The 19,736-nt window shown below is 35.5% G+C and overlaps 1 protein-coding gene and 1 pseudogene across 1 annotated transcript; both read right to left on the bottom strand.

Annotated features, from left to right (window-relative positions):
* Positions 1–378: 378 nt before the first annotated feature.
* On the bottom strand, positions 379–5,876 carry LOC116593580 (annotated as a pseudogene).
* A 331-nt stretch (positions 5,877–6,207) lies between these two features.
* LOC116593579 (olfactory receptor 6C65-like) lies at positions 6,208–7,146 on the bottom strand. Its single transcript, XM_032347869.1, has one exon. The coding sequence runs from the start codon at positions 7,144–7,146 to the stop codon at positions 6,208–6,210; it is 939 nt and encodes a 312-aa protein (XP_032203760.1).
* Between the last annotated feature and the right edge of the window lie 12,590 nt (positions 7,147–19,736).

Raw genomic sequence — 19,736 nt, 5'->3', positions numbered from 1 at the left:
TAGAGATCCTGTGTGTGAATGGGTCAGCAGGGAGGCAGATCAGAGGGGGAGAGATAATCAGAAGGGTCTGATTTCATGACTTGAGCCAAAATCAAAGCCAATAGCTTAACCCACTGAACCACCATTGAGCACTCTATTTGATTTGAATCTCTTCTTTCCTTGAAGTATTTCATTTTTTCCCCCTCAGCACTTGTTATTTACTTAAGTACTAGGAAATTTATTTTTCTATTATATTGCTTGTTTACTGTGTGTGTCTCCTCATTAGAAATAAATGCTGCAATGGCAGGAACTTTTGTATCTGTGTGTATACCTACCACAAAGAACAATGATTTGCATTTATGTGTGGTTTATTTGTTGTTTTAGCTACAGAGTTCATAATTATGAGTGCTTGTTTGGTAACATTTTTTTGGTGAAGTCCTTAAGGGTCTGTTTCATCTGTTTCACCTGGTTCCTTTGTTGGGTCCCTCAATAATGGGTTGCCCAATAATGGGTCCATGATTAAAGAAGCAAGACATACAAAACGAAGGTTAAGCAAAGCTTTATTTTGTGCTAAGCATCAAGAATCAAACTGACCGTCCTGGGCCGCACCTCTTACAAGAGAGGGCGACACTTCTCTGTTTCACAGACTAGCTTTTATAGAGCAAAGGCCATCTGGTTGGGCCTGGCCACGCACAGGTGGCCAATGAAGTTGTAACACACAGAGAAAGCTGCACAGTCATGCTAGGTGACCAATTGAATTACAATTTACCCTAGTAGACAATTGAACCAGCCTATCACCTTGGTCAGAATTGGCACCCAAAAGGTGCCCAAAGGGCTGGGCCCATACTCTTTGATAGCTAGGAGACAGTATGCACCCCCACAGATTGAATACCTCCACCTGGCCTGACCCACCCTTGTATTTGGACTTTGTTACCTGGGGTTGGTTTCTGGGGCTTGTTTTTAAGTAGATTCCCCTGGTGGGGGGCTGTGGGGTGGGGTTGGGCAGAGTCAGTTTAAGTTTTACAACAAAATGGCAGTTCAACCAGGTTGGGTCCTTCTCTGGCTGAATAGGCCCTTATACACCTTAAAGTGTAAATAGAGGGATTGAGAATGGGAGCAACAGAGGTTTTAAGTACTGCTACACCTTCGCTCAAAGGCATACTTTTTTTCACAGATGTTTTTACATACATGAAAATGCAACTCCCATAAGAAATGGCAACAATAATCACAGGGAGGAACAGGTGGGAAAGGCCTTTTCACTCTGTTGGGCTGAAGGGATCTTTAGAATTTTTCTAAGGAAGAGTGTGTAAGAATCACCAAGGCCAATGTCACTATGAGTGTGAACACTGCTAACAAAAGCGCCATGAGCTCTGTAAATGTTGTGTTTGTGCAAGCAATGAATAGCATAGAAGTGTCACAAGTAAAGTGGTCACTAATATTGGAGTCACAGAAATCCAGTTGGAGGCCCATCATCACAGTGGGGAAGATAATAAGGAAACCGGCCAGCCAGGAACGGATTACAAGCCGGTTGCAGATTTTGTTACTCATGATAGTTGTGTAATCTAGAGGTTTGCAGAGAGATTTCAGGGTGCCATTGCTCTGCAGTTTCACTTCTACCATGGGTTCAAGTAAAGTTGTTGACTTTTATAAGGGAGAATTGATGACTTTCAAAACCTAAACGATGGAGCTGATACAGGAAATTAATAGGATTCTTTTTAAAGGTACTTATATTGTCTGCATAAATAAAATCAGTTTTGTTTCTTCCTATTTAGTATGCATGCTTTCCCCTTTTTTAACTTATTACAAAAATTAGAACAATACCATACAATATATACTTTTTAAAGATTTACTTATTTATTTTAGAGAGAGAGATTTACTTACCTACTTATTTTAGAGCTAGAGCATGGGGTGGAGGAGCAGAGGGAAAAAGTGAGTGTGGAGCCCAATGCAAGGCTTGATCTCATGACCTTGAGATCATGGCCTGAGCCAAAGCCAAAAGTCTGATGCTTAACTGACTGAGATACCCAGGCACCCCAGAATTTAAGTACGTTATTAAGTAGATGTAGCAAGAGTGATCATCCTGGCCTTATTCTTTTTCTTAGGAATAGATTGTTCAGACTTTCATAATGAAATAAGATGTTAGGTATAGCTCAATTATTTTTTCTTTTTTCTTTCTTTCTTTTTCTTTTTATAAAACTATATTTTGGGGGGCTGCCTGGGTGGCTCAGTGGGTTAAGCCTCTGCCTTCGGCTCAGGTCATGATCTCAGGGTCCAGGGATCTAGTCCCACATCGAGGTCTCTGCTGGGCAGGGAGCCTGCTTCCTCCTCTCTCTCTCTGCTTGCCTCTCTGCCTACTTGTGATCTCTCTCTGTCAAATAAATAAAATCTTTAAAACAAAACAAAACTATATTTTGGATGTCCTTTGGTATTTTCCATTTATTAGATCTGCTCACTGAGAGTCTTTTTGTTTCTTTTACAGTGTAATATTAATTCCAGACGTACAATTTAGTGATCCAATACTTACATACAACACTCAGTGCCCATCACAAGTGCACTTGAGAGTTTTTATTAGATATGTATGTTGGATATTTTTCTGCAGCTATTAAGAAAAACTCCACTTGACCAAAATTAATTTAACTTTTTATATATTCTAGATTTATTTGCCTCTTATTTTAAATGCTTACAGCTTATTCATGAGTGAGATTTGTTACCATATTTTCCTAATAATGTCTATTTCCTCATTTTGCTCTCAGGATAATACTATTCTCATGGGTTGAGTTGGAAAGTATTCCCTACTCTAATACATTCTGGGACAGTTGCGTATAATTATTAGTATTGTTTTCTTAAATATTTCATAGCAATCACTGGTGAGTGGAATTTTCTTTGTGAGATATTTCCTAATTATAATTTCAATTTCCACACTAGATATAGACCTATCATCTATTTTTTTTTCCTAGAATGTGATTTTATTGTTTTTTTTTTTTTTCTTGGATGAGATTTTGCTGTTTTTCCATTTCATGTTTTTTAATTAATTGACATAAAGAAGTTGTTAAAAAATCTCTGTATTATTTGTTTATTAACTAGAATATCAGTGATATGACTTTGGTTTTCTCTGATAATGATAATTTGTATCTTCTCTGTATTTTCCTCATCAACCTACCAATAAACTTATCAATTTTGATGATATTTTCAAGAAATCAGATTTGGTTTTATGATGTATTTTTCTTTCTTTTTCTTAAAAAAATATTTTATTTATTTATTTGACAGAGAGAGAGATCACAAGTAGGCAGAGAGGCAGGCAGAAAGAGAGAGAGAGGGGGAAGCAGGCTCCCTTCTGAGCAGAAAGCCCAATGTGAGGCTCTATCCCAGGACCCTGAGATCATGACCTGAGCTGAAGGCAGCGGCTTAACCCACTGAGCCACCCAGGTGCCCGGATGTGTTTTTCTAATAATTTTTTTATTATGTTATGTTAGTCACCATACAGCCCATCATTAGTTCTTGATGTAGTGTTCCATGATTCATTGTCTGTGTATAACACCCAGTGCTCCATGCAATATTGATATTTTCTTATTTTTCTGTTTTCTATTTCACTGATTTCCTCATTGGTTTTTATTATTCGCTTTCATCTTGTTACTGTGGGTTAAATTTGCTTTACTATTTTGATGGTTGATTGAGGTGGAAGCTGAGGTCATTGATTTTAGGATTTTCTTATTTTCTAATTTTAGTTTTAAGTTTCTTTTTAACAAATGCTTTAGCTGCATCCCACAAATTTTCTTATGTTGTAATTTTATGTTTATTTTGTTCACATGGCATTTTAATTTTTCTTTGATTTCCTTCATCCCAGGGATTATATATATGTTAGTTTCTAAATATTAGATATCTTGCCATAATTGATTTTGAAGTTAATTATATAGTGTTCAGTAAACATACTAGGCATGACTGAAATGTAAACTTATTGAGATGCTTTTGTCACTCAGATTATGACCCATTATGATAATGTTTTCTGTTATACTGGAAAGAATGAGTATTCTGGGGGTGCCAGGGTGGCTCAGTGGGTTAAAGCCTCTGCCTTTGGCTCAGGTCATGATCCCAGGGTCCTGGGATCAAACCCCACATGGGGCCCTCTGCTCTGTGGGGAGCCTCTTTCCTCCTCTTTCTCTGCCTGCCTCTCTGCGTACTTGTGATCTCTGCCTGACAAATAAATAAAATCTTAAAAAAAAAAAAAAAGAATGAATGTTCTGTTGATGTTGGATGGAATGTTCTGAAAAATCTCAATTAGGTCAATTTGATTGATAAGATTGTTCAAGTCTTCCATATCCTTACTGTTTTGTTTTTTCAACCTTTTATATTAATTATTGAATGTATTGAAAAACTCCTGACTCTAAATGTGCATTTGAGTGCTACAGTGTTAAATTCAACTGCATTTGACAAATTGTGGTTGATATGCAAACTTAGATTAGTTATGGAGATGAGTTTGGTAAAAATCAATGACATCATTCCATGAAAATCAACTTGGGACATCGAATTTCCAATTAAGTTTAATGAATGTTTTATTATTATTTGCAAATTATATTAGTAATATTTATAATATGTCTGTGTATTGTTTTCTGATAATTGGTTTTAAACAATGGCTTGCTACTTTTCTCTGCCCATATGCATCAAAGCATTAGAACTTTATTGAACATCACACTGTTTGAGTTATACCTGCATCAACAGATGCAAAGCAAGTATTTAGGTTTATGCAGAATCTCCAAAGCAATGAGTGGAAAAATGAAAAACTTTATAAAATAAAGAAAGAAATAAGAACACAATTCTGGAATAGGTGGAAAATTTATATCTATGATGCCTAAGAAGAGAATCCACTGTACTTCCCAATTCTAACAAAAGTTACTATCAAATTTAGTAAAACACTTTCTATAAGCAGATATACTAAATATTTTTGCTGAAGCACACCTGTAAATATCACAGATGTCTCAGACATTCATGCTTTTAGAATTTAATTTTTACCTGTTTTTGATTCTTCTAATGAGTGAGAAAGGGAACCAAAGCACTGAGAATTCAAATAAATATTAAAGAAAAATGTTCCGATGGGAAGTTATATGATTTCATGTATTCATGCATTGTTTGTGGGAGAGGACAACAAAGAAGCAAATGTGCAAATACTAAATTGAGTTTCATTCTAGTAAGTGTAGAGCAGTAATTAAGAACTTCTTATAGGAAAGATTTATGTCAAGTTTTGGATAGTGCAAACACGCTTAAATCCACACTCTCCAATGTCCATAAAAATTCTGAAAGAGATTTTTTTTTAAAGATAATGAGACTCTATAAACACTGGAAAACATTTTAAGTTACCATCATCATGCCAGAAATTTTGAGAACTACCTCGGTGATAGGAAACATATAGTTTTAAGTTAAAAAAAAAAAAAAAAAAAAAAAAAAAGAAAAAGAAAGAAGAAATAAAGAAAGAAAAAAAAAAAATAAAAGTAAAAAGAAGAGGAAATAGGATCATAGGAAACCAGGTTCCTTGCAAGGGAGTATCTGATAAGCTCCAGGCTCAGCATCAGCACATTTACAAAAGTAATGGGCTGTGGAATAATCATCAGTGTAGTTCACTCAAAATGCTTTGTGTTGAAAATATTGGGATTTTATAGAAATGGCAATGCCATGCTTGTAGTCACTTTGGAATTTAGCCCCCAAAAGACATTAAACAAGCTTTGTTATAATATTAAAGGATTAAATTCACGATGATGATATAAGCATTGCCTATGCCCCAAATAGCATAGATCAACATTTATAATATAAAAATCCTAGGAGATACAAGGACAAATAAAGGCACACTAGACATAGAAGACTTTACCTCACAGATGAAATTACTTTAATACTGAATTCTTACGCATTGGGAGAAATAGCTTTTTAGGATTGCTTAGGATTTTGTCTCGCTTTGATTGGTCTACAAAGAGAAAGTTCTTCCAATGATTGTTAAAACTAAATTCTGGCATTCTTGTTAAGTGTTATCCTCATTTATGTGACATCAAATCATTCATGCTTAGAAAATTTTTAGGGCATGTAAATGGGAAAGGATAGTTGAACTAAGTGAGGCCAAAAGAGAATAAATGGAGAATAAGAGTTGAAGGAAAGGAAGTTGAATATCACAGTGATTGGAGAATATAGCAATGTTAATATTGTGTTAGACATAGGTTCTATTTAAAATTGAGGTCATGAATTTCTCTATGATGACAGTTTATTTGAGAAGCATTTGTTGGTTAAGTTCTTAAAAGACTGCTTTACCTGCTGGTTCCTTAAGGAGTAAATAAAAGGATTTAGCATTGGGGCAACAGAGGTATTGAGCACAGCTATACCCTTGGTCAAACCCACTCCTTCTTTTGCTGACGTTTTGACATACATGAAAATGCAACTTCCATAAGAAATAGAGACAACAATCATGTGTGAGGAACAAGTGGAAAAGGCCTTTCTCCTCTGTTCAGCAGAAGGGATTCTCAGAATCGTTTTAAGGATGAATACATAGGAAAGAACCACTAATATTAAGGTTACCATGAGTGTGAATACTGCCAGGAAGAATGCCATGAGCTCTAGGAATGTGTCTGTGCAGGAGGTCGACAGCATAGGAGAAGAGTCACAAGTGAAGTGGTCAATGATGTTGGAGTCCCAGAAATCCAGTTGAAGTCCCATGATCACAGGTGGAAAGATAATGAGAAATCCAGCTAGCCAAGAGCTAATTACAAGCTGGTTGCTGACTCTGCTGTCCATTATTGTTGTGTTATGCAGTGGCTTGCAGATAGCTATGTACCGATCATAAGACATAGCAGTCAAAAGAAAAAATTCTGTTGTGCCAAGGAGTATGAGGAAAAACACCTGTGCCATGCAGGAATTATAAGAAATGGTCATATCTCCCGTTAAAATGCTGACCAGAAATCTAGGAATACAAACTGTTGTGAATGAGATTTCTAGAAAAGAGAAATTCCTAAGGAAGAAATACATGGGAGTTTTAAGGTGAGGATCTACCAGAGTGAGGGTTATAATTGTCAGGTTTCCAGCTAAACTCAGTATATATATGAAAAACAGAAATAGAAAAATCAAAATATTTAGTTTTGGGTCATTTGTTAATCCCAGAAGAATGAACTCTTTCACAGATGTTTGATTTTTCATTTCTTACTGCTGACTTCTTCTAAGTCTGTAAATGCAAACAAAAAACAATGATTTTTGTGAGTTCAGGATTATTTTTTTTTAAGATTTTAATTATTGATTTGACAGACAGAGATCACAAGTAGGCAGAGAGGCAGGCAGAGAGACAGAGGGAAGCAGGCTCCCTGCTGAGCAGAGAGAGCCTGATGCAGAGCTAGATCCCAGGACCCTGGGATCATGACCTGAACCAAAGGCAGAGGCTTTAACCCACTGACCACCCATGCGTCCCCAGGATTATTTATTTATTTATTTTCTTTTACACTTCTGCTGGTTTAAAAAGTATGTAAGACATATATGGAGCAATGAATTGTCCATCAAATTGCATTGAATTTTGAAAATATATATGAGCCAGCACAAAGAAACTTATCCCTAGTATCTTCCTTTTAGACCATTAGCCATTTAACATTGAGTAAGTCACTTGATAGGTCTCATGAACACATCTGTATATGAAAAATATACTTATCAAATGTTTTACTTTCTTTAAAAATTTGTTCTTATGTGTATCAAAACTATAAAATATAAGATATTATTTTATTTCAAACACTTTCTTTCTCTCTTATTTTTAAAGATTTTATTTATTTATTTGACAGACAGAGATCACAAGTAGGCAGAGAGGCAGGCAGAGAGAGAGGAGGAAATAGGTATCCCTTAGGGCAGAGAGCGCATTGCAGGGCTCCATCCCAGAACCCTGGGATCATGACCTGAGCTGAAGGCAGAGGTTTTAACCCACTGTGCCACCCAGGCACCTGATATTATTTTATTTTTATTTAAAATATTTTACTAATGACCATGTTATAATGAATTTGGTGATTCACAGACCTGTACTCCTGGGGATAAAAATATATGTTTATAAAAAATAAAAAATTAATTAAAAAAAAAAAGAACATTTGAAATTTGCTTTTTAAAATAGTTTCTACAGTTTACTCAGGATGTTTCATATCCATCCTGCCTAAATAGAGAATTAATAACTTAACAAAAGAATCAAAGCTATAAAATCTGAAATTTATATAATCCTAAACAAACCAAGAATTAAAACTTTTCCTTTTTAAATTAAATAACAGTCTACTACTTTTTAGAAGATATTCAAAGGGAAACATTTAAGTGATTTAAGTTACAAATTGATTAGAAAATGGAAAAAAGTAAATGAGGTAAGAAATGAAAAATATAGTTACAGTTAAATAATCTTCTGTGGTAACAGTTTGGCTTCTCAAATCCAAATGTTCTGTTGCCTTAGTTTAATTGTCTGTGTTTGAGTCTTTCCTTCTGGAGCTTTTTATAGACTTCACAATTTGTTTCTGCCTTTAATTTCATTATGCAAGAAGCTATTTCTGTAGTGTGTAGGTGGAATTTGGCAGGATGATCCTGGTCACATAGAGAAAGATGACACATATTGAAAAATAACTTTAGGAAAAAGTTTATTCCTGACATTGGGGAAGCCCTCATAGAAAGTTGACACAGCCCCAGTTGCTGGTAGAAGCTGCAAACAAAGTATTCAAGAGGATCTGTAACTGGTAATCCAGGAAACAGCTGGTGACACAGTGGAAACAGGTTTACAGACTGTTTCATGTAGTCAATCCATGTTTAGTTTGAAAGGCTGAGACTCAAATGGTCTTGCAAAAGTTTTTCATTGGGTAGCAGTATCTCTGGCACTATGCTGTTGTTTAGGAGTAAAGCCAGAGTTATGGAGAGAGGAGCAGCAAAATGGACCTCTGCTCTAAATTTCTGCCTGGTAACATGGAGAACTAGAGACTGAACTTTCCTGGAATGTGGGTTAGACTCTCAAAATAAATAAGTAAAAGAAGGAGCAAAATGTGGATCGAGGCACTAGTTACCGTGAAATAGGCAAATAGAGGTGACGAAGTTGCATATTTTGCTGCTCTTCATTCAAAAGGAGAGGCTAAAGCCATGAGTGAGAATCAAGAAATAACAGATATAGGAATGAGGTGATCTGCATAGGAATGAAAAAAATGTTTGAGAGAGAAAATCCTTGAAATGTAAGGGAACTATCCTAAGTTACACAGTTCACGAGCCAGCATTTAGTACCCCTTATTTCCCAAAATTTCTATGAAAATAAAAATATCCTGGGGTGCCTGGTAGGCTCAGTGGATTAAAGCCTCTGTCTTCAGCTCAGGTCATGATCTCAGGGTCCTGGGATGGAGCCCAGCATCAGGCTCTCTGCTCAGCAAGGAGCCTGCTTCCTCCTCTCTCTCTGTCTCTCTCTCTCTCTCTCTGCCTGCCTCTCTGTTTGTCATCTCTATCTGTCAAATAGATAAATTAAAAAAAAAAAAAAAAGAAAGAAAGAAAAGAAAAATATCCTAACTCTAGATTCTAGGGAGACCTATTAATATAACATTTTACCTGACTCCCAGTAACTTTGGTGAAATAAAGATGAGTTGTAATTTTGTTAAAAAAAAAAAACAAAAAACAACAAAAAAAAACTTACTCTTCCCTTCCAGTGGGAAAAGTTGGTTTTCCAACTCTTGTTTCCAAAACAAACAGATTCGTTTTATCTTCCCTCCACCCCTCAAAATAGTCACAGGAGATTCTTAGAAAAAGCAATTAAAATGTCTCTGGAGAGAGATGTTCCTGAGGAGTATATTCTAACGTTTAGTTGAATAATTTTAATTAGGTAGCCTAGGGAAATGATTTTTTAAATTTTTTAAATTTCTTTTCAGTGTACCAGAATCCATTATTTATGCACCACGCCCAGTGCTCCATGCAATACGTGCCCTCCGTAATACCCACCACCAGGCTCACCCAACTTCCCATCCATCCACCCCCCACCTCTTCAAAACTCTCAGATTGTTTTTCAAGAGTCCACAGTCTCTCATGGTTCGTCTCCCCCTCCAAAAACACATTAAATGTCAAAGAGGTGTAGAGGTGCAGAGAATAGCAGTGAGGGAAAAGCAGTCTTGGAATTTTCATATTGTCAATGTTATATATATATATATTTTTTTAAAGATTTTATTTATTGGGGAGCCTGGGTGGCTCAGTGGGTTAAAGCATCTGCCTTTGGCTCAGGTTATGGTCCCAGAGTCCTGGGATTGAGACCCGCATCAGCCTCTCTGCTCTGCAGGGAGCCTGCTTCTTCCTCTCTTTCTGCCTGCCTCTCTGCCTACTTATGATCTCTGTCTGTCAAATAAATAAAATCTTAAAAAAACCAGATTTTATTTATTTATTTGGGAGAGAGAGAGTGAGAGAGAGCATGAGAGGGGAGAAGGTCAGAGGGAGAAGCAGACTCAGACTCCCCATGTGAGATGGGAGCCTGATATGGTACTCAATCATGGGACTCTGGGATCATGACCTGGCAGTTGCTTAACCAACTGAGCCACCCAGGTGCTCAGTCTTATATTATTTTTACCTGAGATAAACATCTGCTGAGGCACTATAATTCAATTACAGGTAAACTTGTGAAGAAGCAGAAAACTGCAAGAAGAAGGGGCCACAAGGATATAAAATGTTCAATTCAAATATTTTGTTAATAAAAATCTATTGCCAATAAACAAATAAACAATCTATTGGGAGTATACCAAACAAACAAACAAAAGAAAACCTGCAACATTTTGTACAGTGAAGGAAACCATTAACAAAATGAAAAGGCAACCTCATGAATAGGAGAAGATATTTACAAATGATATATCCAATAAGGAGTTAATATCCTAATATATAAAGAAATTATACAACTCAACATAGAAAACCCTCAATTAACCCAAATAAAAATTGGGCAGAGATTCTGAGTAGGTGATTTTCCCAAAGAAGTTGTACAGAGGGCTAACAGACACATGAAATTGTGCTCAACATCATTAATCATCAGGAAAATACAAATCAATACCACAATGAGATATCACCTTACAACTGTCAGAATGGCTAGAATCAACAAGGCAAGAAACTCTGCTGGTAAGAATGTGCAGGAAAAGAGAATCTTTTCATGCCCTTTGATAGGAATCTAAATTGTGATAGCCACTATGGAAAAAAGCATGCAAGCTCCTCAAAGAATTAAAAATAAAAATACCATAAGATTGAGTCATCTAACTACTGCATGTTTATCCAAAGAAAACAAAAACACTAAATCAGAAAGATACATGCACCTCTCACTTATTGTAGCATTATTCATTATAGCTAAGATATGGAAGCAACCCAGTGTCCATTGATAGATGAATGGAAAATAAAAGATGTGATATATATACAATGGAATACTACTCAGCCAAAAAAAAGGAAAAAATGAGGGCTTGCCATCTGCAACCACATAGATGGACCTAGAAGGTATTATGATAAATGAAAGAAGTCAGAGAAAGACAAATACCACTTATATATGCAATCTAAAAAACAAAACAAGTGATTAAACAGAAAAAACAGACCTCTAACTACAGGGTACAAACTAGTGGTTGCCAGCCAGGGTAGGAAGATGGATGGAAGGATGGGTGAAATAAATAAAGGGGATTAAGAGGCACAAATTTCCAGTTATAAAATAAATAATTCATGGAGATGAAAACTACAGCATAAGGAGTATAGTAAATATTATTATGATAATATATAGTATACTACTTATTGTGATGAACATTGAGTAATGTGTAGAATTGTTGGATATGTTGTATACCTGAAACTAATATAACATGTATGTTAGTTATGTTTCAATGAAAAATAAGTAAACCAATTCTTTGTGATGTAGAATTTAAAACATCAGCATATAATTAAGCAGAAAGTTATGAAATCCTCATGTTTTAGAAGGCTTAATATTTTTAAGGTATCAATATTTAACAAATGTATTGATAGATTCAACAAAACTCAAATTAAGATATCATCAAGGTTCTTTTTTTCTCTTTTTTTGGATAAATTATGTAGTTAGGACAGTTTTAGAACTATAAAAAATGTGAAGGTAGAGTTCCCTATATGTCCTTAACACAATTTCTCCTATTATCATGTTAATATTTTAGATTCATTACAATCAGTGAACTGATACATTTATTGATATGTTGTTGGATTGATACATTATTATTAACTATAAATAACCTAATTTATTCAGATTTTCTTGATTTTTACCTACTGTTTCTGTTTTGTTCCTGGATCTCTTCCAGAATACTACAGTACGTTAATCATCTCTTTAAGAGGGTTCTTTGGATGGGGCACTCTCTCAGAATTTTGACGATCTTAAGAATTTGAAGAACTCTGATCAAGTAGTTTGTATAATAGACCTTCATGGGGATTTATATGATGTTATGCTCATATTAAATTAGGGTTATGTGTTTTGGAAAAGAAGCCCATGGGGTTAAATTTGCCATTTTCATCACATCTATATCATGAGTTTTTTTACTATCAGAATAATTTATCATTTTTCATGGGAACTTTGATCACCTGATAAAGGCACTAATTGTTAGGGTCCTCCACAAATTTGCTGTCCTCCCATCCTGCACTTTCCACATTTTACTCTGTGGAAGGAATTCACTATGAACAGCTGACATTGAAGGAATGGGAATTATGCTCTGCCTAGAAGATAGGGTATCTGTATAAATTATTTGGAACTCCTTTACATGGGAAATTTGTGTTCTTCCCCATTTATTAATTTACTGATAAATATCCATTTATTTATATCCAGTATGGACTCATGGATCCTTATTTTATACTTCTGAGTTATAGCCAATACAATTTATTTTGTTGCTAATTTTATCTAGCTTTGGCCATTGGGAGGCCTTTTAATTAGCTACTCTTCCATTTGATATCCAATGACCATAGTATGGTGTTTTTTTTTTAAAGATTTTTATTTATTTATTTGACAGACAGAGATCACAAGTAGGCAGCGAATTAGGCAGAGAGAGAGGAAGGGGAGCAGGTTCCCCACTGAGTGGAGAGCCCAACGTGGGGCTTGATCTCAGGACCCTGAGACCATGACCTGAGCCGAAGGCAGAGGCTTTAACCCACTGAGCCACCAGGCGTCCCATAGTATGTTTTTAAAAAATCACTTCCTTGTTTTCTGGTACTATAAGATATTTCAGGGTCATCTTACATATCTCTTACCAGAGCCCTCTAATAAGATACTTGTGCAATAATACTTAGTTACTCTTATTGGACCAGCATGGTATTAGAAACCAAGATCTGGGCTCTAGGTTTGTTCATTGATACCATGGTGTCATTTCTTCTAGACCCTCTAAGAGGACAGAGCCAGGAAATATATAGGATCCTAATAACTTGTATATAAATACATAAGTATTACTATATGCAACCTTCCTCCCCTTCTCTGTAAACTCCCACTCCAAAAGTGAGAATCCTGGCTCCACTGATAACCACCCATTTACTTATTGTTGAAGTTCTGTGGTAGGTCTTTGATCCATTTTGAGTTAAGTTTGTGAAAGGTCTGTGATTAGATTTTTTTTTCTTTTTAAATTTTTTATTTTTTATAAACATTTATTTTTATCCCCAGGGGTACAGGTCTGTGAATCACCAGGTTTACACACTTCACAGCACTCACCAAAGCACATACCCTCCCCAATGTCCATAACCCCACCCCCCTTCTCCCAACCCCCTCCCCCCCAGCAACCCTCAGTTTGTTTTGTGAGATTAAAAGTCACTTATGGTTTGTCTCCCTCCCAATCCCATCTTGCTTCATTGATTCTTCTCCTACCCACTTAAGCCCCCATGTTGCATCACCACTTCCTCATATCAGGGAGATCATATGATAGTTGTCTTTCTCTGCTTGACTTATTTCACTAAGCATGATACGCTCTAGTTCCATCCATGTTGTCGCGAATGGCAAGATTTCATTTCTTTGGATGGCTGCATAGTATTCCATCGTGTATATATACCACATCTTCTTGATCCATTCATCTGTTGATGGACATCTAGGTTCTTTCCACAGTTTGGCTATTGTTGTGATTAGATTTTTTTATATGAATGTCCAATTCTACATCTGTGGAAAATATTTTCTCTGTTGAATTGCCTTTGCTCTTTTTCAAAGATCAGCTGTATGTGTGTTGTCCTACCTGTGGAATTTCTATTCCATTTCATTGATCTTTATGTATATTCTATTATCAATACCCTGCTGTCTTCATTAATTTATCTTTATAGTGAGAATATTGTATTTGACCTTTAATTAGTTCTTCTTCCATGTTCATCCTTTCTTTGTGTATGTAGAGTAAGTTTTCTGATAGGTATAATTTTCTTATGCCTGAAGAACTTTTGAAGAATTCCTTAAAGTTCAGGCCTGCTGATAATGAATTCCTTCATTTTGTTTGTCTGACAAAGTCTTTATTTCTCCTTGACCTTTGAAGTATAACTTAACTGTGTGTGGGTTAGTGGTTTTTCTCTTTAAGCACTTGAAATACTTCATTTTATTCTCCTCTTGCATGCATATTTTCTGATTAAAAGTGTGCTGTAATTTCACACTTGTTTTTCTCTAGATAAGCTATATTTTCCCCATCTTTTATTTAAGGATTTTCTCTCCTTTTTCTACATTTTTCTCTAGATAAACTGTATTTTTCCCATGTTTTATTTGAAGATTTTCTTTGTGTTTTCTGAATTTGAATATTATATGGGTAGTTGAATTTTTGTGCACATAGTTTATCTAATTTTCCTGTGTCCATGGTTTAGTTTCTGTCATTAATTTTGGAAAGTTCTGCAACCACTATTTCTTCAAATATTTTTTTCTCATTTCTCTCTTCTTTTTCTGGTGTTCCAATGATGCCTTTGTTACAAGTTTGGGTTTGTCCCAAATTCTTGGATGCTGTTTTGTTAATTTTTTTTTCTCTTGCATTTAGTTTGGTAGGTTTTTATGACCTGTCTTCAGGAATCACTGGTTCTTTCCTCTACCTTGTTCAGTCTACTAACATGCCTATCAAAGGCTTTCTTCATTTTAGTTGTAAATGTTTTTTTTTTTTTTTCCTAGTATTTCCTTTGACTCTTTCTTATAGGCTTCATTTCTACACTTAATTTTGTCATCTGTCACTGCATGCTTTCTACTTTTTCTTTTAGAGTCCTTACCATATTAATCATAGTTGTTTTCAACTCCTTGCTAGATATCTTTAACATCTGTGTTATATTTGTTCTAATTCTGTAGCTTACTTTATCATCAGATGGTAGGTAGGGTATTTTTTTTTCCTTTATTATGCATTGCAATTTTTTATTGTTGAAATATAAACTGATGTAGACAAGCCATTAATATGAAGATTTAGGATAATCTTGTTAAGATAATTTTGCTGGGATGTGTTTAATATTTACTGCAGCTGAACTGTAGGTTGAAGATGTTTTCATATCCTTTAGTGTCTTTGCTTTTTATCTCCCTTTCTGTAAGTATTCTTTCCAAGAAAGAGAAGAGCTCTACAGCTGTAATCCACTGTTACATTGTATATTGTGTGGTAGTAGTTGTGGGAAAAGGATAGTGTTTGGGAATCTTATGATTGCCTTCAACATTTTAAGCTTGTGTCTCTATGATGTGATTTTCACAACCGTTTCTCTAGAGTATAATTGTCCCAAACATCTGCCTTTGAGTTGAGACCTAAGGTTTAGAGAGGATTGGATTGTGAGTAATGTGCTTTGCCCAATTAGGATAATGATATAATAAAGTTCACTGAAAAATAAGCCTTTGTAATGGAGAACAATTTTGGTGTGTCTAGACAAGGTTATTTTTCCTTCAGCAGGAAGGGGTTTTTCTGTTTTTCACAAAAATGTCTGCAGGTAACCTCCATGAAAGTGTGAGGTCATTCTGAATTTTCTAATGCTAGTCCACACTTATTCTCAACAATTTGTCAATACCATTTAAGTATTCCTACCATTTGCTTACAATAAAATGCCAAATGTGAAATGAAACTTTGCGATGGGTCATATAGTTTATTTTCAAATTATCTGTAGATCTACTTAATTAAAAATTATATAATTACTGTTTTTCACGTGTAAGTATGAGTCTCTCTTCTGTGTATTGAAAGCAGACTTTGAGATTCAGCTCTTCCACTTATGAGCATGACACCTGTTGGAATTTAATTTTCCTGGAGGTCCTGTTCTTTCAAAGCTTTTGCAATACTATATGGTTACAGAAACATTATACCATAAGGAGGTGATTGGGAGACAGGGAGCATAGAAAAGGCAAGGCTGATTTTACTTACCTGAAACACAGCAATGATGATAAGGTGGCTGTAAGGATTAAATGAGACAATACATTTGCTGTGATCAAACAATTGTAAATGTATTCTGCACTGTTAACATTCAATACATGGAACATACTGTGACTGATATCAATGTAGAGTTTGGATTAGTACTTCTTGCTTTGGCATAAGGTTTTCTTGGTTACTGTTATCAAATGAGAACAAAATTTTAAAATGCTATTGCATTCGTAATACTGTCCCTTATATAGTTATGGAATTGACTACATAATGTTGTTGCCAGGCTTATGGTGTGCTCAGATCATGTTATTTATCTGTGGACTATACCCTCCAGGAAGCTTACTGATTTTGATGAGTGTATGGAAAGACTCTTTTTCATTAGGTAACAGATTAAGTCTTTGCTCAATATTTCTAGAAATTGGGAAGGAACAACATAAAGAATGGAGAAAGTCCTGGAAAAGGGCCCTTGTTCCCTGATAGCTCCTTCTCCCTACTTCCCATTTTTCCATTAATTTTGAGATGCAATGCCATTTTAGACCATGTCATCCATATTACTTAAAAGTGTTATTTTCTAGGGCGGTTCAAATGATGAGTGTAAGGACATTCTCAAGGGTGCAGAGAGACTGCATGAAACTCAGTCTCCAGAGAATAATAAATTTAACCCTGGGTATGGCTAAGAAGTAGTATTAGAAGAGATAGTTTTATGTGTTTTAGTACTTTCCACAACGTTCCTTATCTGACGTCATATTGTCTTCAAAATGTTTACACGTAGTTTGTTCCTTGTTACTACTTCATCCCTGAAGTGAATATGACAGCAATTGGCATTTTTTCACTCCTTATCTGCACCACTATCTACTCTTCTTGCTTTCCCTGTCTTCACTGAAAAGCTCACAATAAATTGTGTCTCTTCAGAGAGATTCCTAGATGTCATCACTTCCTCTATTTATCCCCACAGTATTGCATTTGTACCCCACCATCACTTCAAGAAAGTTTTGTTTCCTGAAAATCCCTCTTATTTATTTTTATTTTTTTAGTTTTACATCTTCAGAACTGATGTTTTAGTCCTGGATCTTACAATTCTATGTTTGAACCATTACAAAACCCTGACCTTCCTTCAAGTTGTCCTATGCATTGTAACCAGAGTTCATTTTTATCTGCTATACCCCTTCAATGAGTACTAACTGCTATAGGAAAAATCCAAGTTGGTGCCTGGAAAAAGTTTTTGGAATTATTTCTAATATTGAGAGTGATAATTTTTTTTTTTTTTGTGAGTCAAGACTTTATTATTATTTATTTATTTATATTTGGAAATGGCTACATGATTATCTTTTTTAAAAATAATTTTTTATTTTTTTTTATAAACATATAATGTATTATTAGCCCCAGGGGTACAGGTCTGTGAATCGCCAGGTTTACACACTTCACAGCACTCACCATAGCACATACCCTCCTCAAAGTCCATAACCCCACCCCCTTACCCCTTCCCCCTCCCCCAGAGCCCCCTCTGTTTTGTGAGATTAAGAGTCACTTATGGTTTGTCTCCCTCCCAATCCCATCTTGTTTCATTTATTCTTTTCCTACTCCCCAAAACCCCCATGTTGCATCTCCACTTTCTCATATCAGGGAGATCATATGATAGTTGTCTTTCTCTGACTGGCTTATTTCACTAAGCAAATACCCTCTAGTTCCATCCACATCATTGCAAAAGGCAAGATTTCATTTCTTTTGATGGCTGCATAGTATTCCTGTGTGTGTGTGTGTGTGTGTGTGTGTGTGTGTGTGTGTGTGTATACTACATCTTCTTTATCCATCCGTTGATGGACATCTCGGTTCTTTTCATAGTTTGGCTGTTGTGGACATTGCTGCTATAAACATTCAGGTGCATGTGCCCCCTTTGGATCGCTATGTTTGTATCTTTAGGGTAAATATCCAATAGTGCAATTGCTGGGTCATAGTGTAGCTCTATTTTCACCTTTTTGAGGAACCTCCATGCTGTTTTCCAGAGTGGTTCCACCAGCTTGCATTCCCACAAACAGTGTAAGAGGATTCCCCTAAAAATGATAATTTTTAACATTAAATTTACACATGGGATAAGAAGTTAATTATGTGTTTATTACAGCAGAGTCAATTTTGACTCACAGTATATACAGAAGAATGATTCCTTTCCTTATTAAGAAACTAAAGGTTCATTGTATTGAAACCTTCAGGTCATCTCAAAAGTACACACAAGGGGGCACCTGGGTGGTTCAGTTGGTGGGGCATCTGGCTCTTGATTTTGGCTTGCATCTTGGTCTTGGGATCATGGGATTGAGCCCCCTGTCAGGTTTTATGCCGGGCATAGAGCCTGCTTGAGAATCTCTCTCTCCTTCTCCCTCTGCCCTTCCCTGCTTAATGTCTCTCTTTCTCAAAAATAAATAAATAGATAGATAGATAAATAAATAAAATTAAAAAAATAAAATTATTTTATTTTATGCTCTCAAATTTTTACAGAAAGATTTAGTTTTGGTGTTAATATGGGATACTGCATACACACACACACACACACACAGTTAAGAAGATAGCATACAGGATATCACTGTTTTTACAGATTTATGTATGCTGGAAAATGAAAACTTAACAGGAAAAATAGCAGCAAATACCATATCCTAGAAAACTGGAAAGAAAGAGATGATACTGAGAATGACCTCTTTTTGCTATTGCCAGAGCCAACTGCCTTCCAAGCCTTCATTCACCCACTCATTCATTCATTTCTTCAGTAAAAACATTGTCCATTAGATTTGTGGAATCTAGTACCTGGTTAGTGATATGAAGTTTTCCTCATTCAAACTGCATATTACTTCCAGCTCAGAGTATTCACTCTTTCTTAAAAACTCAGCAAGTCATCAGATCACTTATTATGCAATCAATGAATTTAAGATAATATCTTTATTGCTTTTAATCATCTCAGTGTAAATAAAAGGAGAAAACCTTTAGCAATTGAATATGCTGTAAAATCTATTCACATAGTTTTTAACTAGTAAACAGTTTCTAATAAGTGATTCTTTTCATGTGGAATTTGCCAGATAGCATGTTTGGCCACATAAATGGGAGAAAAGACCATGCTTTGTCCAATGTTCTCTGCATGTTATTTCGAATAGTAAATAATTTCATTTGAGTGTCCAACCCCAATCCTCTTTACAGCAAAACTTGTTATTCTTTCTGTGCTCTTCGATTCTTCCTTTTCTGCCTTTTCACCTATTTCTGCCTCTCTCCTCATAAACTAAACTATATTAAGGATTTCAATTTAAGCAGGGATTTAAGACAGAATTCCTGAAAGCTTGTATTGAAAGGTTTCTATTAGTACTGCATGAATTAGAGATAAAAAATAACTGAATATTTATTAAAACAAATGGATAGTATAAAAAGTAGTTATAGAGAACTAGAAAATACCCCCTCTCCTATGTTATAATGTTGCCTCTAGAGAAGAGA

This window comes from Mustela erminea, chromosome 6, assembly GCF_009829155.1.
Source record: "Mustela erminea isolate mMusErm1 chromosome 6, mMusErm1.Pri, whole genome shotgun sequence".
NCBI classification, from domain to species: Eukaryota; Metazoa; Chordata; class Mammalia; order Carnivora; family Mustelidae; genus Mustela; species Mustela erminea.
Note: the sequence above shows the minus strand (reverse complement) of the source record. Positions and strands in the feature narration are given on the sequence as shown.